General features: G+C 53.5%; 8 protein-coding genes across 8 annotated transcripts; 5 read left to right on the top strand and 3 right to left on the bottom strand.

The window, feature by feature from the left end:
- Positions 1–1,206: 1,206 nt before the first annotated feature.
- On the bottom strand, positions 1,207–3,171 carry Z517_07811 (uncharacterized protein; the record flags this gene model as incomplete). Its single annotated transcript, XM_013426332.1, has 2 exons — positions 1,207–2,911; positions 2,963–3,171. 2 exons carry the CDS (start codon positions 3,169–3,171, stop codon positions 1,207–1,209), a joined length of 1,914 nt encoding a protein of 637 aa, XP_013281786.1.
- A 1,369-nt stretch (positions 3,172–4,540) lies between these two features.
- On the top strand, positions 4,541–6,364 carry Z517_07810 (uncharacterized protein; the record flags this gene model as incomplete). The annotated part of the gene is made up of 1 exon (XM_013426331.1): positions 4,541–6,364. One exon carries the CDS (start codon positions 4,541–4,543, stop codon positions 6,362–6,364), a length of 1,824 nt encoding a protein of 607 aa, XP_013281785.1.
- A 905-nt stretch (positions 6,365–7,269) lies between these two features.
- On the top strand, positions 7,270–8,697 carry Z517_07809 (uncharacterized protein; the record flags this gene model as incomplete). The annotated part of the gene is made up of 1 exon (XM_013426330.1): positions 7,270–8,697. The coding sequence occupies one exon, from the start codon at positions 7,270–7,272 to the stop codon at positions 8,695–8,697; it is 1,428 nt and encodes a 475-aa protein (XP_013281784.1).
- A 704-nt stretch (positions 8,698–9,401) lies between these two features.
- On the top strand, positions 9,402–10,910 carry Z517_07808 (uncharacterized protein; the record flags this gene model as incomplete). The annotated part of the gene is made up of 2 exons (XM_013426329.1): positions 9,402–9,856; positions 10,046–10,910. 2 exons carry the CDS (start codon positions 9,402–9,404, stop codon positions 10,908–10,910), a joined length of 1,320 nt encoding a protein of 439 aa, XP_013281783.1.
- A 1,925-nt stretch (positions 10,911–12,835) lies between these two features.
- Positions 12,836–14,722, top strand: Z517_07807 (uncharacterized protein; the record flags this gene model as incomplete). Its single annotated transcript, XM_013426328.1, has 5 exons — positions 12,836–12,919; positions 12,992–13,266; positions 13,331–13,880; positions 13,939–14,026; positions 14,085–14,722. 5 exons carry the CDS (start codon positions 12,836–12,838, stop codon positions 14,720–14,722), a joined length of 1,635 nt encoding a protein of 544 aa, XP_013281782.1.
- An 825-nt stretch (positions 14,723–15,547) lies between these two features.
- Positions 15,548–16,600, bottom strand: Z517_07806 (uncharacterized protein; the record flags this gene model as incomplete). The annotated part of the gene is made up of 1 exon (XM_013426327.1): positions 15,548–16,600. One exon carries the CDS (start codon positions 16,598–16,600, stop codon positions 15,548–15,550), a length of 1,053 nt encoding a protein of 350 aa, XP_013281781.1.
- A 672-nt stretch (positions 16,601–17,272) lies between these two features.
- Z517_07805 (uncharacterized protein) lies at positions 17,273–19,708 on the bottom strand (the record flags this gene model as incomplete). Its single annotated transcript, XM_013426326.1, has 3 exons — positions 17,273–17,837; positions 17,893–18,611; positions 18,668–19,708. The coding sequence occupies 3 exons, from the start codon at positions 19,706–19,708 to the stop codon at positions 17,273–17,275; spliced, it is 2,325 nt and encodes a 774-aa protein (XP_013281780.1).
- Positions 19,709–21,452: 1,744 nt separating this feature from the next.
- Z517_07804 (uncharacterized protein) lies at positions 21,453–23,176 on the top strand (the record flags this gene model as incomplete). Its single annotated transcript, XM_013426325.1, has 5 exons — positions 21,453–21,588; positions 21,641–22,057; positions 22,123–22,205; positions 22,256–22,928; positions 23,007–23,176. 5 exons carry the CDS (start codon positions 21,453–21,455, stop codon positions 23,174–23,176), a joined length of 1,479 nt encoding a protein of 492 aa, XP_013281779.1.
- Positions 23,177–23,250: the final 74 nt, after the last annotated feature.

The following is a 23,250-nucleotide window of genomic DNA, read 5'->3' as shown; positions in this document are numbered from 1 at the left end:
GATCTGCGGTGCCAGTGGCTTAGAATAGGCGAATAGGACCGATATAACGACACCCAGAGTCCCGCCAAAAAACCATTCTCAAGCAGTAGCCGGTGGCTCTGCATGTACCCCATCCCGTAGGACAGTGTTGATAGAGCAAAGCAAGGATCTCAGTCGCAACAACACCAGGGATCAGATGGTCGATGTCGACTGTGTGGTCTCGGGCCGTGTACTCGGTATGGCGGGAGGGCATGTTGATAGAGCCAGCCAGGATCAGTATCACACTGCCGTCCTTGCGCCTGGACGCTCATAGAACCGTGCTGAGACTCCCTGAGTGAAAGTATATCGCCAAGTCCCTTCGACCTGAGGCCTCCCCAGCCCCAACAGAGGGAGTTCCACAGGTACCGGTACAGAAAAATCAAATGTATAAATGTTTTCTCTGTCCAAATTCTGTCACGCAAAATACCCCTTAGCACAACAAGGGCGAATCCACCGAGTTCGAGAGTTCGAGTCCCAATTCTGGCAAAAAAAAAAAACACAAACACGCCACATAATCTGGGTCCTGTCAGGTCAAAACTAACTCCGGGTTAGCGGGCATCAGGACCTCGATTCGAATCGAATCCTCCTCCTCCTCCTCCTCCTCCTCCCTCCGAGATTTCGGTCCTATCTGGGCAATCTAACATCGGTTAGAGGCAATAGGACCATCGATTCGACGACATCAACCACGTAGTATAAAATTCGTAGTATAACCGGCCGAAGAAAAACCAACCCGCAAGGGCGAGTTTTCCTTATCACAGACCAGTAGGTTGAGCTGTTCTGTGATAAGTTTTTGCCGTTTTGCGCGAGGTCCAAATATCCTCGGAGGGTTTTTTAGACTTTGGGCATTGTCCGGGACCGTGAATTGAATGGAAAACGTAGCTTAATGTACAGTCTGTGTAGGTGAAGATTCCTTTCTGTGATGGTACGATTCAGCTTCGTCGTGACATCCCAGGGCATTGCGGTTGCTCCCACCACAGGGTTGGAATACAAAATTAGGCTTTTGAATGCAGTCACCATTTTGATCCACGTAGGAAGACTCCAGCCGGCAGGTTAAGGAGCTGGCTTCCTCTGCCCTTCGACAAGTCAATCCACTTTCCAGAGCTGATGAATGTTGGGGGTTACTGAATGTCCGTTTGACCAACTTCAAGCCAACAATTTCAAGGTTTTTTGCCACTAGCACACCACTTCTTATCCGTCTTGAATCTGGTACAAGGAGGAGAGTAATTCCAGATCCTTGGCAATCGTTGGACTCGAATCAACAAAACCATAAATGAAGGCCAGCATCTTAGCGCACCAGGCTTCGTATCCCGACGGGAGCGTGTCTCGCAGTCGACGATCAGGTGAGTTCTTGAAAGCGTAGAAAATGAGTAGCTGCCCAAAGAATTGGCCACATGCAAAGTATTTGACGGGCTCAAAGTTGTGCATCCTTGCACAGACGTCCAAGGTCATGTGCCAGTCCATGGCATATTCGAGTGCTTCTGCACATAATTTGAGCTCGATGTCGTTGACTGACGCAGGATTTTGAATGGCTTTATACAGGAATGGCCGGCCCAGATGGAAAATGGACACCCGGTAACGCATTTGGAGCAAGGCGACGACAACTGCGTCTGCCGGACAGTCAAAGTCATGCTGTTCTCGGTCGCTGGCATAGCGTAGCGCCTGAGGAAGGTTGGCACGCCATTGCTCCAGCTGGTGGCGAAGCTCTTCTGCAACTTTCGTCGAGGGATTGCTGAAGAATAGTTCGTCCCTGATCCGGTTGAGGATTATTCTGTGGGCGATCTGTGCTAGAAAATGATAGTGGTAGAACGAGTCGTCCGAATATTGGGGGCGTGAACCGCTGGCATAAGGGTATGTGGTAAATTTGGGGAGGGGTACGTCCTCCTCCCACGCTTTCAGACCACTTGGTGGAAGCTCCAACTCTTGAACGACAAGACTCTCCATCATAAGTGAGCACCAGAACAGCCTTGCTTGCATGTCTGCTAGCCACTCATCGGTGGCTTCGGGTGGGCATTTCCAGTATGCAGTGCAGATCATTGCCGCCCGACTGGTCTCCAGCCATTTATCCACTGGACGCATAGTTTGTGCAAAGAACACGGCCGATGTCAGGTAATACTGGCAAGCCTGAATGTCTCGCTCAGAGAGGCAGAAGCCGACTCGCCTCCGGGCTTCGTTGAAAAAGCTTAGGCCGGCGATATCTTCTTCAATGATGTGTCGCATGACTGGGGTTATCGAGGCTTGATTTGATATCTCGAATCCGCCTTCTTCGTATGCTTTTATGGCCATACACCCCAGAGCCATGACATTCAGCACGAGACACGACTCTATGTCGTGGCCAAATCCCTCTCGAACTACAACAGCAAGAGTGCTGAGAAAGTAGAAATCGCGGTCGATGAATGGATACACCCGGTTGAAGGTGTCGAAATAAGCATTCGACAGGTCCTTGACGGAAGACAGGCTGAGGGAGGCGAGCCAATCAAGCGTCGACAACGCACCTTGCGCCGAGATAACGGGTTCAAGGGATGGTCGCGCTGATTCCAGATGAGTAGGATAGCTTCCCTCCAGCTTTCGAACCTCGGAAGTCAGACTGCTGGGGAGTAGAGCCTGCACCCCTGGCCAGTGGATCGTTCGACGGGCACTAAATGATAGAACTGCAGACTGGGAGTTCAACAGTCGGGGCAATTGCTTCGTACTTGACAATGGGGAAGGAAAAGATTGATGGGAGACCACTGAATCCATATGATAAGGGCTCTCATGATGTGGTAGATTAGAATCGCCTCCCCTGCTAGCCTCGAGCTCATGAACCGATTTTGCTGATGCTGGGCCGGACATGTGGTCAATCTTCGACTCCATGCGCCTTAGAGTATTGAATATCATGCTCATCGAGATTTCATTTCTGTTGCATTCCGGTCAGCTTCTGGTCAGCGCATCTAAGGCTGTGACCCACTTTGTCGGTTTACGTTCTGCGTAGGTGCACTCGATCCCCAGGCTTTTGCACAGACTACAAGGCATATCCTCGTCACATCTTGTCTTTTTGAGGCGACACGCTTCGCAGGCTTGTCGGGCAATAAAGTTGCGCTGCCTCTTTGCAGGTCTTGAATCGTCATATTGCGCCTCGTCGCTGGGCGCAAGGGCGCGGTGGTTCTCGTCACCCATTTGCAGAATTTGTTATTCGTCCCCGGCTTCTGCGCTTGACACGGAAAGTTGAGCTCATCGCTATCACCGTACAGTTGCTACCGTCCGACGACAACAGAAAGGCCGACCTTGCTCCATGCTTCTGGCCCAGCAAAGTTGGTGATCGATATTTGTTCTGATGAAGGTCCCCAACATCTGACTGCCAAGAGACTAGTCCACAAATGAATTAGTCTCTTCCCCAATCTTCAGCTGCGAATCTTGGACATTGCCAGATCATGATTTCTTGTCACTTGATATCGGAACTCTCATCTCAAGCAATTCGACCGGCTTGTTCCACAGGGTCTGCGATGGCCATGACGACACCTCCGTTGTCACCTCCCCCCTTAGTCCCGAACAACCAGAAGCTAAGCGACATTCCTGGTACCCTGACGACCTGATAATCTCATGGCGCCTGGATCACAATGAATGTCTCGGAAAACCTCCGGTCGCTTCTGGCACATGAAAGATTGCATTGGTCGACCTGGACAGGCATGGCTGGTAAATTGTTGAGCTGCCTGCTATAGATGTGTCCCCACGAACCATGTCGCAGTCCGGTGACTTATGTACACAACTCATGAAAGATATCGTGTACAGTGAGCTATTGACTAGCTGGGGGTATACTCTGAGATATCACACTATAACGTTCCCAGGGGGAGGATGGCAGTCATTTCCACAAGCCAGGCTGCGAAATGTGTTCCTAGCCATGGCATGGTAGTAGCTGGAGGATTCATCTCACCGGCGACATTTTGAAGTCGTCCTCCCACCTCGCTCACCGTCATGAAATAGGATAAGGCTGGTTTGATCAGCCATTTGGGAGATTGCCGAGGCCGATACCAGCCCGTATCTCTCACACACTTCAGATAGTGACTGATAAAGGAAGGTGGCTGTAGCGTCCCAATGCTAAGGTAGCATCGAGAGCTTTCGGATGGATTCCCCCGCAGTGATCCAAATCCCAGCCTTACCAGCCACATTTGGCTACATGGACACGGCTTCACTAGCCACCATCTATCAAATGTCACGGTCGCAATTCCCATGGTGCCCATCACTAACATGGTAGAGCACAACTCTCCAAATGCGTGGATGGCTTCTATAGTTACATCAGAGAACATATCACTCTATCGCAATCACAACCTCAATGTCTTGTCCATGGGCTCCTTTGCAAGGTCACTCACCATGTCTACGGAACGTTGCAGATGTTGTGTCACCTGAACATGCGGTGACTGGACAGGCTGCAAGGAGCTTCAGACTGCGTTACCTCAGTCGTCCAAAGACATAATAGTCTTGATCCCTCCACTCTGTCAAGTGAACCGTTGACGGGCTTCAATTCTCTCTCCAGTGCTCAAGGTACGAGATGCATTCTCGTCTCCTCTTTCCAGTGACGACACTCGTTGTCAGCCTTCTGAATGGCTTGGTAGATGCCATTGCCGCCAACCCTCTCCCGGCGCCTCAGAATATAAGCTGGGGCACTTCGGGACCGAAACCTTTGGCCGGGTACTTGGTACTGAACTCGCCATACAATCAAGTCGTCAATGATGCATGGACGCGAGCATGGAACACCATCAGCACTTTGAAATGGGTTCCCGTCGCTGTGGAAGCCCCGATCAGCACTTTCGAGCCCTTTCCAACCGCGACGCCCTCGTCCAGGGTGAAACGTTGGAATTCGTTCCTCAGTCAGATTGACCTTACTATTGCCGATACCCAACCTGATCTACAACAAGGAGTGGATGAATCATACACCATCGACATAACCCCAGCCTCACAATCTGTCAATATCACGGCGCAAACAGTATGGGGGGCCCTTCATGCATTCACCACCCTCCAGCAAATCATCATCTCCGATGGCCATGGCGGTCTGATGATCGAGCAACCAGTCTCGATTGTCGACTTTCCAAACTACCCATATCGGGGAGTCATGATTGACAGTGGCCGGAACTTCATTGGAATCCCCAAGATTTACGAGCAGATTGACGGCATGGCGCTCTCAAAGTTGAATGTGCTTCACTGGCATTTGGTGGACGCTCAATCGTGGCCTCTCCAGATGGCGAGCTATCCTCAAATGACCAAGGGTGCCTATTCTTCCCAGTTGATCTACTCACAGGACGACATTCGGTCCATCATTGCTTATGCCCGAGCTCGCGGCGTTCGTGTCATCCCTGAAATTGATATGCCAGGCCACGCATCATCCGGATGGACGGAGGTTGATCCAAGCATTATTGCGTGCGCAAACTCCTGGTGGTCAAACGACGTCTTCGCACTCCATACTGCGGTCGAGCCAAACCCTGGACAACTCGACATCCTCAACAACAAGACATATGAAGTCATCAAAAATGTCTACGCTGAGCTCTCGAGCTTGTTCACCGACAACATCTTCCACGTCGGTGCTGACGAGATCCAAACGGGCTGCTACAACTTCAGCACTCTGGTACAACAATACTTTGCCCAAAACTCCTCGCGCACGCACAATGATCTTCTGCAGATCTGGGTCGACACCGCCGTTCCACTCTTCACTTCGGTATCGAACAAGACGCTGATGATGTGGGAAGATGTTGTGCTCAACGCCTACCCGCACGCGCACACGGTCCCGAAGAACATCATCATGCAAGCGTGGAACAACGGCCTGGAGAACATCCATAACCTGACTGCTCTAGGCTATGATGTTGTGGTGTCGTCTTCCGACTTTTTCTACCTTGACTGTGGGTTCGGTGGCTGGGTAACCAACGATCCGCGATACAATGAGATGGCCAACCCCAATGCTTCGGTGCCGACCTTCAACTACGGGGGCAATGGAGGCTCGTGGTGCGCACCGTACAAGACCTGGCAGCGGATATACGACTATGACTTCACGCTGAATCTCACCGACGCTCAGAAGAGCCACGTTCTAGGTACAGAAGTCCCTCTGTGGTCGGAGCAGGTCGACGACACAGTCATCTCCTCCAAGATGTGGCCGAGGGCAGCCGCCATGGCAGAGCTCTCGTGGTCCGGCAACAGGGACCCCGTCACTGGCATCAAGCGGACGACTCAGATGTCGCAGCGCATCCTGAACTTCCGCGAGTATCTGGTTGCCAACGGTGTCCAAGCAACGCCTCTGGTACCCAAATATTGTCTCCAGCACCCGCACGCCTGTGACTTGTTTTACAATCAAACGGCACTTGCAGACTATGCCACGACGCAGTGATTTGGCGGTTGGCTAGCTTTGCTCTCTTTCTTTCCTGTCCAATGAGATATGCTGCGGTTGTTGAGGGGGATGATAATACATTGTCCATAACCATGGTTGGAGGACAAGGCGATGGCAGGAGCGAGTGTCACATAAGGAACCCTAGTGGAAGCCCGTACTCTTGCCGTATTTTTGCTAGGATCTCAAGCGGATGTAAGTAGGTTCTCGAGAATGCGGGCCTGCGATCACACAATACGAGAAACCTTTGTTGCCTCCCAACCAGGAGCATGCACCAAGTAACATGTGCCCATAGCGAAACACTCGTACTTGTACTTTGTGCGTAAACCGCACCAACCGATTCCGAGATGTCGCAAACTCCGAGATCGGCCCAGTTTCTCGGGAGCCATTTTTTCGAGACGCGCACGGCCCGACCTCGGCCTCTTCTTTCTTCTCCAACGAAACGAAATCTGCCCTTTCCCGAGGCGAAAAACGGGACGCCCGCCTCGAAAAAACCAGGTGATGGTGAATGAGGGGGTTCTCGGTAACGGGAGATGTGGGGAGCGGGCTCGGACTGGGATAAGAAGGTCGTAAGTGTGTGGGTAGTAAGTAACAGACCGACAGAGAGGGTAAGAAAGAAAGCAAGAGAGTGTGAGGGTTGATTGATTACCTACAGGACGGAATCTAACATTGTCCATTCCCATCTCTATTCTCTTCGAACGAGTTACCACGCTATCCACGAGTACCGCGAGGCTATAGAAATTCACCCTATCTCTCTACTGCATCGGTACTTCGGACCCTGGAGAATATTACATTTTATAACAAAGTGAGTTTGGAGGACTGAAATTTTGCACCCGTCTCGACATATCCTCTCCTCTCCTTTTCTCTCACACCATCACCACCACCCCTCTCCTCCCCTCGGGCTCGCCATGCCTGCCTCCAACACAGCCGTCAACGGCCATGCCGCACAGAAGCCGGGCGACATCCCCGTCACCAGCATCTTCTCGAGCTTCGTCGCCAACGCGAGCACCAAAGACCTGACCCCGCACATCCGGGATCGGCTCAAGGAGTACATTCTCGACTTTATCGGCGTGACCCTCGCGGCGAGCCAGTCGTCCGAGTCGACGCTGCCGTTCTGCGCGGCCGTCAAGGCCCTCGGCGGCCAGGACAACGGCTCCTGCACGGTTCTGGGCAAGGGCAAATCCTTCACGCCGCAGTACGCGGGCCTGCTCAACGCCACGCTGGGCCATTCGCTGGACTTTGACGACACCTATGCCAAGGGCACGCTGCATGCCGGCGTCACGGCCATCGGGGCGGGACTGACCCAGGCGGAACTGCTGGGCGACAAGGCGAGCATGGACCTCTTCCTGCTGGCCGTTGCTGTCGGGTACGAAATCACTTGTCGCCTGGGCAAGGAGCTCGGCAACGACGCCTACTCGCGCGGCTTCCACAACACCGCGACCGCGGGCATCTTCGGCGCTGTTGCGACAATCGCGGTCCTCAAGGGCCTCTCGGTCGAGGTTGTCGAGAACGCATTCGGCCTGGCCGGATCCAAGGCCGCCGGGTCGATGCAATACCTCGAGAACGGGAGCTGGAACAAACGCCTCCACCCGGGCTTCGCGGTGCACGATGCGTTTATGAGCGTGGCACTGGCCGAGGCAGGGGTCATCGGCGCGGCCAAGATCTTCGAGGGCACCTTTGGGTTCCTGCACGCGTACAGCCCCAAGCCGGACAAGGACCTGGTGTACCTGACGGCGGATCTGGGCAAGAGGTGGGAGTTCCTCGAGACGTCGCTGAAGCCGTTCCCGGCGTGCCGCATGACGCACGGCTTCATCGAGCACGCGGTGAAGCTGGGCCGCGACAAGGGCTGCTCCAAGGCGCAGGACGTCAAGAGCATCACGCTGTCGCTGAGCCCGGCCAACGTGAGCGTGGTCGGCGCCCCGATCCCCAACAAAATCCACCCGGAGAACATGGTCGACGCGCAGTTCTCGGCCTACTTCACCACGGCCAACAGCTTCCTGTACGGCTCCGACAACGGCGTGCGCTGCTACGAAAAGGACCGCCTCGCCGACCCGCAGATCCGCGAGCTGTCGGACAAGATCACCTGCGTCGGCGACTCCTCCATCAAGGAGTTCGGTTCCAAGCTCAAAGTCGAGTACGCGAACGGCGAGGTCGCAGAGATCGACATCCCCTATCCCCTCGGCGAGCTGCAGCACCCGTTCACCCGCGAGCAGGTCGACGCCAAGTTCTTCAGCCTGGTGAACCCGGTGTCGGGCGAGGATAAGGCCAAGGCCATCCGCGACGTGGTCAATAGTATCGAGAAGCACACTGTCAAAGAGTTGCTCGCTTTGTGTTGATTCGCTAGGATGGGAAGATTCCTAGAAAGTAGTATGTCTCATGTCAAGTTACGCATTTTAGGTTGTGCATACATACCCTTTGTATCCAGCCTTATTGGATGATTTCTTTTTGTTATTGATTTCGCCATTTACAAAGTCAACATGATGGGGGGGGGGGGGGGGGAAACGAGGGACAGCATATTCGGGTAAGAGATAGTGTGCTTTTCCTAAATAAAGTTACATGCCAACTGCATTCGCTATCCTCATCCTACGACACGGACATACGGCGAGGAGGAAGTGGAGTGAGATCAAGCAAGGTGCAAATTCCGTGATAGATGACATCTGTCACCTTGTGCAGGTGGATGATCGAGGCTCATAAATTGCGATGAGGTTGAAGATATACGAGGTACATGTAGCTACATCTGACTAGACGCAACATCTCTACTTCTTATTGGCTGTCCAGACGGATTCATGGGATCTAGTGCATATTCTCCCCATCAATCAACGTCAACAAAACATCTCTCTCAATCACGGAAATATTCAGCCAGGGCTACAATCCATGATACATGTACAAACGACTCCCTGTCCTTGTTCCTCGTGGGAGGACCGCTTCCATCAAATCATCATCTCATTTCCATCCCTCCATCCACCCCGCGACCTTCTCTACTTCCCCGTCTCCCAGACCCGAGTCCTCGTCCACAGAAAGGGGGGGAAAGGACCAGAAGATGCCAGAGAAGGGCTACTACGTCTCGCAGCGGGCACTCTCCAACCTGGTCCCGCCCACACCAAACCTCCACGCCGTCCGCTCGCACTGCTTCCACAACCAGTACGACCCGGAAACCAACCCGGACGGCATCGTCGCGCTGGCCATCGCCGAGAACAAGCTGATGCGCGATGAGATCTGCGCGCACATCAACGCCCACACGGCCATCACGCCGTGGCACTTGACCTACGGGCAGGGGCCGACGGGGTCGCTCGAGCTGCGCAGGGCGCTGGCGGCGTTCGTGCGCGACGTGTTCCGCCCCAGCATGGGTATCGACGAGAAGAACGTCTGCGTCTGTCTCGGCGCGGGCAACGCCGTGGATAATCTGGCTTTCTGTCTCGGGGAGCCGGGCGACGGCATCCTCGTGGGCAGGCCGCTCTATGTGGGATTTTTCCCGGATATCGAGGCCAGGGCAAAGTACGTTTTCCATCTCCCTCACATCTCGCATCATTCTTCTTTATATCTAGCCGTACTTCCTGGTGTGTTTCGTGTATTTCTGTCATGAATCCTTTTCGATTTGGAGCAAACACGCCGTCACGCACTGAGGATCTCGTCCGTGCGGTCAGAAGCTGACCATGGCACGCATGAGTTTGAGGACTTTCTCAGAGTCAAGCCCGTCCTCGTACCCTTTGGCCCTGGTACGGACCCCACCTCCGCCGCGGCGGTGCCCTTCTACGAAGCTGCTCTACACCGATCAAACGCCGCCGGCGTACCCATCAGGGCCATCCTCCTGTCCAGTCCGCACAACCCGCTGGGGAGACCGTACGAGAACGACTTCCTCACGGGCATCATGCAGCTCTGCGCCAAGCACAACATCCACCTGATCTCGGACGAGGTCTACGCACGCTCCAACTTCCCCAGCACCGACATCCCCAACCCGGCGCCCTTTGTGTCGGTGCTCTCGTTCAACCTGGCCGAGTACATCGACCCGTCGCTGGTGCACGTCATCTACGGCATGAGCAAGGACTTTTGCGCCAACGGGATCCGCGTGGGCGCGCTGATCTCGCCCGCCGCCAACGGCACCGTGATGCGGTGTTTCCGCGCCGTGGCGAGTTTCAGCCGCGCCTCCCAGCTCGCCGAGCACGCCTGGCTGAATCTCCTCAACGACCGGCCCTTTCTGGACACGTACTTCCCGCTGCTCCAGCAGAGGATGACGGACGCTTACGAGTTCACCACCGCGTTTCTGAGACAGCACGACATTCCCTACACCAAGGCGAGCGTGACGAGTTTCATCTGGGTCGACCTGAGTCGCTATCTCAGAGAGGACAGCGTCGAGGCCGAGCTGGAGCTGAATTGGAAAATGGCCCACGGCGGCGTGTGGTTGGCCATGGGGGCGAGTTTCGCCAGTGAGAAGAACGGCAATTTTAGGATAACGTTTGCGACACCGAGAGAGGAACTGAGCATGGGGTTAGAAAGGTATGATATTGCGATTGTTTCCTTGACGTGGTGTGGTGTTGACGGTTTGTCTTGATAGGTTAATCGAGGTATTGAAGGATGTTGAAAAGGACTTGAAAAGATAACTCAGCCACTTTTCGGATGACAGAGTCACTAGATTAATAGAGGGAAAGCTAGAATCCGATGAACCAAAAAGCATGTTAGACTCTCTCATACAAATCCTCGTCAACAAATGGTGCAGGGTGCAGGATGATGGGTTTACAAGAAGGTATGTCATGAAAGAGCGCGCTCGAGTCTCCAGATCCAAGGGCGAGGAGACATGTTGAGAAGAGAGGCTGCATGATTGTTATTAGCGGAACTGGCTGTGAGCCCAATATGGCAACGTTCTCTGGAGGAGGATGCTTCAGGATCCTTCTGTGTTGACCGGGCCTCATGCGTCTGATAGAGGTCGCCACTAATGACATAGACCTGCCCTGAAAAAAACCGTTGTGCAGTCTTGAGCTGATCTATATCGCGCTCTGTCAATGGCACGCCTTGCCTTGTCGTGGACGCTTGCGCTGATACCTTAGCGAGCTGCGTCAAGGATAGCGGCACTGGATGTGAGGATCTGCAGTTCGGAAGGTACAAGAAACAGCAGGTGTCCAGATAAGCAAGATGCGCATTTCCTGCAGTCGTAGCATCCTTACATCTTTCGGTCTGGAAGCAGTGCAGCTGCTCCTAGTCCTTGGTGAGAAGTGGCAGGAGGAATGAATGAAGTTGGCATGTGGCCATTCGTTGCTGTTTTTGCTGGTGCAGTTATTGCTGTTACTGTTGTTGCTGCTTTAAGCGGATCAAGGATTTTGCGGGCAGAGTTTTCCAAGCTTCATCGACCACTTCAACTTCAACAACTCGCATCTTTTATGTCTCCCGATGTTCATAACCAGGCAGGATATATGTACCGACATGTGGCTGGCTACTGGCAGTTATCCTGCCTCGCGCTGACTTTTACGCAACCTCCCCTGTCTCACTAGCAATACCAGCGCTTCCCGCTAGGTACCCTAGCATGCTACACATGCCTGGACGGAACCTTTAGGCACCGCGCCGTCCCGCCTCATGCCTGCTGCTTCTGTGGACCACTTCTACCTAAGGACAATGAGAGAACCATTTGCTGACTGGCGCTGCTGATCGTCCCGCTCACAGACCTGGCGTTGACCGTGCAGTCCACTACCAGCGAGGCAGTGTCCCAACGTGCATGCCCCAGAATCCTTGGTGGATTGTCACCTGGGACGGGGATGGTCTTTGCTTCTTATCATCGATTTTGGCTCCAAAAATGGGCTACCCACTCTGTACGAGTCATTCTGCAAAAGGCGACCTGCAGGGCACGCTCCGCTCGCTTGATTCCAAGATTCTTTTCGCCCAGGCGCTTGGGCGAGACAAGGCCCACAAGCCTCGACGGGGTTTTCTTGCCTCGAAATGTCGCCGGAGATTGTTGTGGTCCCTCCCGACACTTCCTCAGTAGCCAGCACTTGCCAGCCCGCCCTCAGGATTCGTCAAGAACCTCTCTCGTGCTACACCCACTGCCGTCTTCTGTGGTCCGAGGTAAATGATGGCCGTGGCAACTTTGCGTGTCTTCTCAATTGGTCTGAATCGCCGGGAATTGAGTCCCGCACTCTTCTGGCGGTCTCGCATCTCCAACATCGCTGCTGGACGATGGAGAGATTATCCAGGGCGGGAAGGCTAACTTCGTTCCCCGACGCCTAAGGTGCTCCCCAGCCCCAGGAACCCCGCAGGAAAAAGAAGGGTGGCCCTTCAGGGTCTCGCGAAGACCGTCTCCAGATATTACTCACTCACCACCAGCCATGGCCGTTGCTGGCCACCGCGAACCACATTAACCCCGTGCCCTCCTCTGGACCGATCACTCGGATTGTCTCTCCTTCCCCTAAACCGTTCTTCTTCAGGACTGTTTCGTCTTCCATCGAGTGATACCTGCTTGGCTCTTCCTAGCCAGCCGCGTCGACCATCATGGGGGCTACAAAGAGACACGTCTCGTCTCACTCGAGTCTGTACAACAGACTAGTAACAGTGGCCGTTGCTTTCGGTTCTATGGTAAGTCGCTGTCACAAGGCTTCCATCAACGCTTCTGTATTACTCCTAGGAGAAAGATACTGACTCTATCAGACATATGGCTACTGTTCGGCCATCATCGGGAGCACCATTGGCCAGCCAGGATGGTATCAATTCTTCGACCTCCCCATGCAAGGGGAGCCAGGTTATGGCGGAAAGACCACAGATGCAATTGCGACGGCGAACGGTTTATACAGTGCAGGCGGAGCAGTCGGATCTCTGTTTATTGCTTGGTCAGCTACTGCCATTGGCCGCAAAAGAAGTATTCAACTCGGAGCTCTCTTGGCCATCATCGGAGGTGCATTTCAAGGTGGTGCGGCGGCGCTGGCGTAAGTTGTTGATGCTCCTCATACACTATCGAGCCCTCCACAACGGCGCTGACATCTGTAACAGCATGTTCCACGTTGGCCGGGTCATATCTGGACTGGGCATTGGGATCCTCGTAACTGCATGCCCCATGTACTTGTCTGAGCTGGCACCTCCTGAGAATCGTGGCTGGCTGGTCGGCCATCACGCTATCTTTTTGGTGTTTGGATACATGCTCTCCGGATGGCTTGGGTACGCGTGTTATTTTGCCACGGACAAGAACCCGTCTTTCGCGTGGAGGTTTCCCTTGTGTGTCCAGACTCTTCCACCGTTGGTGTTGGGAATCACGTCAATCTGGATCCCCAAGTCGCCGAGATGGCTCCTCCAGAAGGGCAGGATCGAAGAGGCCTGGACCGTCATTCGGGCCCTGCGCCGATCACCGGACGACCCGGACGATCTCGTCGCGAAGGAGGAGCTGTATCAGACCAAAGAACAGATCGCTCTGGACGCCGCGAAACTCAGGGCGGTGGGGTACGGTCCGTGGATGGCTTGCATCAAGAAGAAGAGCTACCGCAAGAGAATGATTATCGGCTTCTTGACGCAGTGGGGAGCCGAGTTTGCCGGTGTGCTGGTCATCGTACGTCCCTCTGAAGTCACTAATCTGTTTGCGATCAGGTTGCTGACACGGGTCCTAGAACAACTACATGGTTATTCTGTACACGAACCTCGGGCAGACGGGATCCATGCCTCTGCTCCTCTCGGCGGTCTGGCTCACCACAGCCGGTAAGCATTGCCCGCGTCAATAACCCTTGTGCGACTTGCACTAACTCTAATGTAACAGGTGTCATCTACAACCCCCTGGGCGCGTGGCTCCACGACAAGGTCAACTCGCGACGGTTCATGTACCTGTTCGGCACGGCGGGATGCCTGGTGACGACGTCGATCCTGTGCGCTTTGCTTGCGACGTACGCGGGCACGACGGACAAGGGCGGCAACGCGGGCGGCGTGTTCATCGTGTTCCTGTACCTAACCTTCCAGGGCACCTTCTGCGACACGACCATGTACCTGTACGTGAGCGAAATCTTCCCGACCGAGATCCGGCCGATCGGGATGGGCTTTTCGCTGTTTGGGCAGTTCGCGGCGACGCTGATCCTGCTGCAGACGGCGCCCATCGGCTTCGTCACCATCGGCTGGAAGTACTACCTGGTGATTGTGTGCTGGACCATCGTCTACCTGCCCATGATCTACTTCTTCTGGCCCGAGACGGCGCGGCTCTCGCTCGAGGAGATCTCCAAGCAGTTTGGCGACGACGTCGCCGTCCACGTCAACGACATCAGCGACGAGCAGCGCCGCGAGCTCGACGACTTCCTCAAGTCAAAGGACATTGTCCACTCGCCGGCCACCGTGGTCGGTGGTGCCGACGACTCGACCTCCCCCGCCACCACGGAGATTCAGGAAGAGGCCTCGGAGAAGGTCTGAAGATTCAACAGTCAACCCATCCACCTACTTTTTATGTACTTGGCTATGACCATGTATGTACTGTAGGTCCTCGCCGCCTGCCTACCTAGCCTAGCATACCAAGGTGTTTGTCCCTGCGTCCGCGTATACCTATGTACCTCGTACGCACCTACGCACGTGATCCGGTACACAAACGGACTACGAGACACGGAGAAATTGCAAATAATTGATTCTAGTTTTACGTTTTTGTAAATAAAGTAGATAACGACGACACCCTCGAAAAAACGAAGGAGGGAGGAGTTGGCCTGCAAGCCGCAGCACTGGAGACAAGGAGGAGGAGGAGGAGAAGTACAAGAAATAGTAGAAGTCGTCGATCCGGGGAGAGAGAAAGAATAATTCTTATAAATACGAATGCGAATGCGAATGCGAATGCGAATCAATGAATATATTAGTCGATTGATCCATATGGATTGGTCGAGGAACAACCACGACTATCTGTGTACCAGGTATCGCATCCAGTTCCGCTCTCGACTTGCGTGGTGTATGTAATAAACTCGATACATCTCTTGGGTCTGCATCCTCTTTCGAATCTGACATATTAGCGCCCTTTACACTGTGTACACGCACATCCACCCACACACACAATACATATACACTAGCGGAAAGGAGTGTTTCCTTGTCTTTGGAATCTTCCGCATTTGCTCGCTCAAGCACATGATCGTAGAAACGTCTAGCTCGTGATAATGGACTGAAACAACACCTACTTCTTCGCGACGCAAGAACCCGGGCATGATCGGCTCGCGCCGTCATCTCTATGCCGTTCAGCCTCCACGAAGAACCGGCTGCTCAGAAGATGGCTATGCAATTTGGCGGACTGCTGACGCCCCCAGGCATGTTGAATGGGGCGCTCGCGACGAAAAACTCCCAACGTTGCTCCCTGATGCACATCGCACTCAACGCCTCGAGATCAAAGAGCTCGCCAATCGGCATGCCCCATCCAGCAAGCAAGTATTCGTGCATAAAGACTCCTTCCACCTCAGGCTCTCCTTCACCGCGTGGATAACTCTTCTTAGCAGGGTAGACTTCAAATGATATCGCGTCACCCGCCACCGCAGAGAAGCCTGTGTCCCACAACCAGCGTAGCATTTCCTCGGTGCCTTCGACGCCGGCATGCTGAGGTGTCTTGGTCGTAGCATAGGCATTCTTGTCCTCTGAAGTCATGCGCGTGTCCCATTCTTTAGTCACACCCATGCGCACGAAAAGGATGTCACCACGTTTGAACGTCACATTCTCCTCTTGAGCGATCTCGAGTAGTACGCTGAGGGGGACCGAGTGGTCGCTGAACGTCGAGTAGTCAATGCCTCTCTTTTCTGCGTATGAGACATAGTCCAACAGCACCCCTCGTCCGCAGATACCCTCCTTCGCCCAATACTGCAGCCCAATCCGGTGATTCGTTAGATCCATGATTTCCTGACTGGTCACACCACCGTAAAACACCCTCCTCTCTGGCTCAGACTCGGTCGGAGCTGGTTGGGAGAAATGCCTGAGCCCGTCCCATTGACTGCTCTGTTGTGGATTGAACGTGTAGACGTCGTCAAAAGCAGCGCCGCCGAGAATGCCGACAATCTCGTGCCTGCAGGGTACTCGGCCAAAGTTGGCGATTTCCAGCTTGTTCAACTCCCACCCAAGATTCACACGCCGCCCGCTTCGAATGCTTGTCGCTGCAGCAGAGGCGACGACATCTGGTGTGAGGAGCACAAGGCGACCCAGCCCCTCCTCTCTCGTGTTAGGCTCGCCTGGCCATACTTGCTTCTTGTTCGGCAGAGCATCGTATGGCGTCAAGTGGAGGGGGTGTACCTGAGGATCCTCGTCGTGAGCCTCATTTTGAAGTGAGCCCATGGTGAGATGTAGTCGAGGCCAACAAGGATCTTCTCCTCACGTCTAGTTAGATCTAGTCTGCTGGGACAGAGATGAGCACTGGGCGATATCGATTCTGAACGCTGATGCACAGAACAGAGATCCAGAAACGCGGGGTCCTCGAAATTGAACCGGTAGATTGGATCGTTTCCACCACTTGCACCAAAGTTGGGGGATAAAGTTCCACGATGAATTTCTCCGAATTCACAGTCGAATCACAACGCACAACCGTGGTTTGTGGTGGCATGCCCCATTGTTCGTCGAGCGCCCACCTGTTCAAAATGATAGTTTTCGCTTCATCTCCACTCTTCGGTTTACTTTCGGAGTTCGGACGTCCCGCAAGATCATTGTGGCCATCGTTGTGGCAAGCGGCACACTGAGTCCATAAGACCATTCATTGCCTTAGAGTAAGTGATGAAAGTCGTTGTTCCATTCAGTGTGTTGCAAGCTTACGGTGTCAAGTCCGTGATGACCCCGCCCCCAGATCCGCGCTGGGTGTGTACCACTCCGTCACGAACACTTGGTGAAGGTTGGGGTTCGGAGTCCAGACAGGCGGAACCCTTCAACACGGTCTGAAAGTCCACTTTGCAGGCACTCAATTGTGGATGTAGAGTAATGGTGACGGTTCACCATCTGCTTGTTTGGCGGAATTGTCTAATCACTCTCAAAGTCAAAGCTCTCAAGGATTCGGCTGAACTTGTTGGAGAGCTTCCAGAAGCGCATTTTCCGTAGCATGGCTTGAGCTTCGTGGCTGATCGCTTCGAGACTGCCACTCGTGTAGATGTTCTCAACAGCACCAATGCTTGCGGGCCCTCCGTTTTCGATCCAGGTCGCAATTGCGGTCCGTTGGCCATCAATCCGATTTGGCAAATCGAGCCGAACAGGGCATGAGGCGTAACCAGGGTCTGAGCAGGGCTGAGGTCCGAATTTGGCAAAGGCAAGGATGAAGATGTAGCCCATGAACGTCCGCATAATCTCACAAGGCGCAGAGACTAGGTATTCGTTTGCCACGGCAATGATCTGAGCTGCGTGCCACGCTAGATTACGAGCTTTTGTGGGATTCTTCACAAGTATCGAGCGTAGGCGTCGCTTAGCCGACACAAGGCTCTGATCGAGTTGTTTCGACTGCGAGGCAGAAGAGCGGAAGATATGGACAATGAGATCCATAGCCTCGTCCGCGCTATATAAGTGAGAGTAATGACAGATAAGCGCGGTAAGACTGTAACAATCTGGTTAAACACAGCTTCACGTTCTCGAGAACCAGCAGGACTTACTTGTAGTGGATGAGATCGGCGGTAGAAGTTAGAGAATACATGGATTCACAAAGCGCATTGAGTCCTTGCAGTAGAGTGCTTTTAGTCTGTCTCTGAGCCGCAGCCAGAGAAGGGAGTTTCAGGTACTCGGTGGTCGCCATGATATCCAATTGCTTGATGTCCCAAAGAAGCCGGCCAATGCTCTGTGCGCACAGCCTCTTTCCCCACGCCGGTAGATCCTCAGGGATACCTTTTCCAGCCAGAAGATTTCGAAGTATTTTCGCGGTCGATGCTCCTCGGGCGGTCGGGGTAAGGCGTGAGTAAAGAGCTGCCCAGGCTTGAGGGGATCTCGCATCCCACAAAGGCTCAGTGCAGGGCAGAAAAGACGGTAGTTCTTGTAAGTCAGCAGCACCTCGTCGCGCGGTTAAGGTGCACAAAGTGCAGTCGTACTCGAAAGAAGACCAAGCAATGCGCTTTTCTTGCTCCTGGTCTTTCCATCTCAGCCACTCGGTTGCTGCATTCTCGTTGGGCAGGGGGCTTTTGAAATCTTCCCACTCAACCTCGGTGCTGATACGGGACTTTAACAGACCCATCCCGCGGAGGCAACCCATCAATATGCCCCTCGAGCAATCTGCGTTTGCGTAAAGCCTCATATTCCCAGAGCCAAGAGAATAGATCTGGTGAAGGCAGCAAGCAATGAGATACGGCGCATTGTAAAAGCGAGTGCTATCTCCCACGCCCTTGATCCAATAAATTAGTCACTCGCATCTGCATCGCTTCGAGGTCTAAAACTTACCAGCCATGCAATCATTTGGCCGCACATTTCACTCAAAGACCACGACTGCTCTGTCCCCTGTTGGTCGTCCGAGTACATGGCTCCAATACAAGCCATGGCGGCCAGTGTGACGGTAGGGACTTTGGTCATCTGAAAGGTGGCAACGTGTACAAGAGGCAAAATGTTGTGGAACTCTGCAAAGTACAAATCTAAGGAATTTTTCAGCAGCTCCATTGCAGATTTCATGCTCGGGTCGTGAGAGAGATCTTGCTCTGGTAAGTATGGTGACGACAGCAGCTGAATCAGACTTCTGATAGTGGTCCCATTGTTAGTTTCACTAGAGGCAACAGTGCCTTGTAAAATGTCTCGTAAAGGAGGCAGTCTGTATCGCTGAGATTCAGGGTTCCGTGTGTGGTCAAAGGGCCATTGCTGAGAGGTGGCTCGCGACTCGGACGACTTGGTCGAAAGGTTTTTGGATTCTTGGTGTCGAATTGGCATTAGTTGTGCAGATATGGCTTGGTGGCTTCTGTTTTGCAGCGGCTCTTGCAGGTCAAGCGGGATCGATGGTTGAAAATACATCGGTTGCCCAAAAGCTCCACTCTGATAGTGAGCTTGAAGTTCGCCAGTACCGGGAGAGTCAAGGTCGAGATTGAGCCAGTCCACACCACCGCCAATCCTCGGGGCAGGATCGTAAGACATGAAGTTGAAGTCGCCTGGCAGAAAGCCCTCGAATCCCATCATGGAATGGTTGAACTCGGCTCCGCCATCTGGGCTGGTATTCGGAAAAGACACGAGGTCCGGGGAGATCATATCCATCGGATTTCCCTCTGGGGTAGGATGGAAAAAAGACGTGTTGCCGTTGAAAACTCGACCATTGCTTGGTCTCTGAGCAGTATTACTGACCAGATCCGAAGTTCCATTGACAATCTCTAGACGGGTTTCTGCCTCGTCCCGATAGTCCTGTGTACCGGGGAACGAGGCATCCTGACATACTTGCTGCTCTGGGAGTTGGCTGGATGGAGTGGGCGACTCGATTTTGCCCTCTGTAATCCCACGCTCCATAGTTTCGTCATCTGTCGGATGTTTGCAGAATGATCCTGCTTTTTTGCAAGGTAGACACGGCTGCGAACGGTCACACTTCAACTTCTTCTTGACACAGCGAAAACATGACTTTTGCGCAGACCGCTTTCGAGATATGGTTGCTTGATGGGCAGTACGAAGATGTCGGAGCAGGACGTCGTTCCGTGAAAATTGGCGGCCACACTGGTCGCAAGTGAAGTGCTCCCGCTGGGAAGGATGGAGATGCGATTGTACATGACGGGCGAGGTGACTCGGCCGGGCGACGACGAGGTCACAATTGGGGCAGCGGAGCGTTCGTGAAGCCTTGGGAGCGGACTATTCAGAGCCTCAGTCAGTAGATGCCGTATCTTTCTGGGGAATTTAGGTATATCGAACCATTGTATCCAGGGAAATCTTGGTCAGAAGTTAATATCTCGCAAACCCGATTGAGCATCGAGGGTCGTTGACCGCAGTTACCCCGAGGAAGGTAGGATTTCTGTCGGGCGGATGGCCATTTCCCTTGCAGTCTCATGTAGAAGGAAGATAGATAGATTTGAGGCTTATTGACAGGTACAATGTCGCTACTGTGGTGAAATATTGGAATAGGTGAACAGATGAGGCGCCAACGTTAGAGGGGGATGTTGTAGGATGCCGAAGGGGAGATGCACAGAGCGAGCGGAGAGTGTTCGATGACGGGGGTTCACCGTCGAAAATCACCATCGCCAGCAAAAGAAACCCCCCCAAAATCTGGGGAACGCGCACTCGGGAACAGGTAGCCCGGACCTGGGCCCTGTCATCACTAGGCGGCCAATGGTACCAACGGCGCCGGGGAACGAGCCTAGCTAGGCAGTCTGGCCAAAGTGGAGGCCTTGGGCTGTTCGCTAGCTTTGACCTAGCACTGCCTAGGCACTAGCCCTAAGCCGCCCTGTTTGAAAGTCTGGCTCCCTCCATCTCGTTGTCGCAGCTTGTGTCGATCATAACTATTTCATCTATCACCTTGGTGGTGTCCTATTGATGCAGACCCTGAGTTCAAGATTTGGCAACGCAAACCTCAGCACTAGATACCTGCCCTCCAATGAAGGCTGTCAAAGGTCCTTGCACACAGTGTCGTCACGCATCACCTCGAGCAGTTCGTCAGACACAGAACGATGCGGCTAGTTAGGAGACACCAGCACCAAGACTAGGCACTGTACGAGTCCAGAGTAACGTTATTGCGTCCTCCTCGGTCCTTTAATACTCAGTTCTTAATCGCACGGCCTCTCTCAAAGGTCAGCCTTACAAGTCACTACTTCCGTCTGTTCCGGCATAAAGAAAAAATGCATCCTCTGGTAAGTTATATGGGTCAGTAGGATGTTTTGTGTTGGGAGGTTCGGGTTTTTATCCCTCTACTTCTCCGGGTTTTGCGAACATCAAAGTGTGTTGCTCTCTGTCAAAATCACACGCTAACCACAGGAAGCCACTGAGGCTACTTCAGCCTGAAGAGGGCGTGCGAAGGTACACCGACCAATCCCCGGACCCCTGTTCACTCGGATTACCCTGGTGCGAATGGTCATTCGCTAGCCTCCGTTCACGGCGTCTGGTCCGAGGATAGCAAAGATGCGGGGGAAGAATCACCACCGAGTTGGAGAAGATTTCGAGATAATAGTATCGGATTCCCTCCGAAGCCTGTTACCAGCGGTCAACCTTCGTTCTTGAGTTACATTACGGGAGCTGTTACACGTGAAGCGTGCTTCAAGGATAGAAAAGAATGTCAAGCTCAACCAAATCCGTCTCGGCGGCTGCCGTGCAGTCACATACCACACGCGACAACTGCTGGATTGTTGTAGAGGGAAAGGTGTACGACATGACAAGATTCGCACCAGAGCACCCAGGAGGAGCGGAAAGTAAGGTCACTTGCCTCCAGAAAGGATACCCAAAACTCATCAAGAATCATAGTAATCTACGCATATGCTGGTAGAGACGCCACCGAGGCGTACTCGGAGGTCCACGAACCGAATCTCATCAAGACCAATCTCTTGCCTCGAGAGCAGATTGGAGATCTTGACCCAACCACAAAGCTCCCAGATGTGCCGCCTGGTCAAGATTCGAGGGCAGGTCGGAAGCAAGAAGACAAACCATCGCTCGACACTTTCATCAACCTGTACGACTTTGAAGATGCTGCGAAGAAGTCACTCTCGGAGAAGAGCTGGACCTTCATCTCGGGCGCCTCAAACGACAACATCACGCGTGACGTGAACCACGACCTCTTCAGAAAGATATGGTTCCGGCCTCGGATATTGAGAAATGTCTCGACTGTATCTACGAAAGCGACGATGATGGGATGCCAAGTATCACTTCCTATATGGATTGCACGTAAGCTTGATCAACTCCACTGGCGCCCTTTTCTACGGTAAGGTCCCATGCTAACAGTAACCCAGCGGCTGGTGTTGGCAAGACGGCTGGACCAGAGGGTGAACTGGCGCTTAGCAGAGGCGCCGCAGCCACTGGCATCATACAGACGGTTGGTTCATTTGTCGCTGGTGACTGCCACCCTGTATTGACATCAATCAGATATCAACGACGGCCTCGTTCCCATTGCTCGAGATTCTTGACGCAGCGGGCAAGGATCATCCGTTCTTCTTCCAACTATACATCAACAAAGACCGGTCAAAGACTGAAGAGCTCCTCAGGGTCATCAACAGCCGCCCACAGATCAAAGCTTTGTTTGTCACCGTCGACCTCCCTGTTGTTTCGAAGAGAGAAGCAGACGAACGGATAAAACATGACACGTTATATTCCAGCGGCGTCGGAGGCTCCGCAGCTGGTAGCGACCACAAGGGCGCGGGGCTTGCAAGAAGTGTAGGGTCTTTCATAGACCCGGCATTCTGCTGGGAAGACCTGGCCTGGCTGCGACAACAGACCAAACTGCCAATTGTCCTGAAAGGTATACAGTCAGCGGCCGATGCCAGGCTCGCCATGCACATGGGCTGCCAGGGGATCGTGGTGAGCAATCACGGAGGCAGGGCGCTGGACGGGGCCCCGGCCTCGATTCTCGTGCTCCTAGAGCTACACAGGGAGTGTGCAGAGGTCTTTGACCACATGGAGATTTTCATCGACGGGGGATTCAGAAGAGGATCCGACATTCTCAAAGCCCTCTGTCTCGGAGCCAGTGGTGTCGGCCTGGGCAGACCCTTCATGTATGCCATCAACTACGGCAAAGAAGGCGTCGTGCACGCTATCAACAGTACGTTATCTCCCCGATCCCGTTTTCGATTTGCCTGTTCTTCTCCTGCTTGGCTAACCACGCCCTATCATGATACAGTCATCAAAGACGAGATCGAGACAGCCATGCGCTTAGCCGGCCTGAAATCTCTAGACGAGGCGGACCCAGCGCTGATCAACACGGCCGAGGTGGATCCGCTTGTCCCTCGCGGTTCACTCCATCCTTACGCACGGAGACGCGAAGGCCCAAGAAGACAATATCGTCTCTAATGTCCCGGGACGGAAATATCTGGAAGAGTATTAGGGATACAACTTTGGTGCCAAACACCTCGCTTCAAGTTTTC

The sequence above is a fragment of the Fonsecaea pedrosoi genome, assembly GCF_000835455.1.
Source record: "Fonsecaea pedrosoi CBS 271.37 unplaced genomic scaffold supercont1.5, whole genome shotgun sequence".
NCBI classification, from domain to species: domain Eukaryota; kingdom Fungi; phylum Ascomycota; class Eurotiomycetes; order Chaetothyriales; family Herpotrichiellaceae; genus Fonsecaea; species Fonsecaea pedrosoi.
Note: the sequence above shows the minus strand (reverse complement) of the source record. Positions and strands in the feature narration are given on the sequence as shown.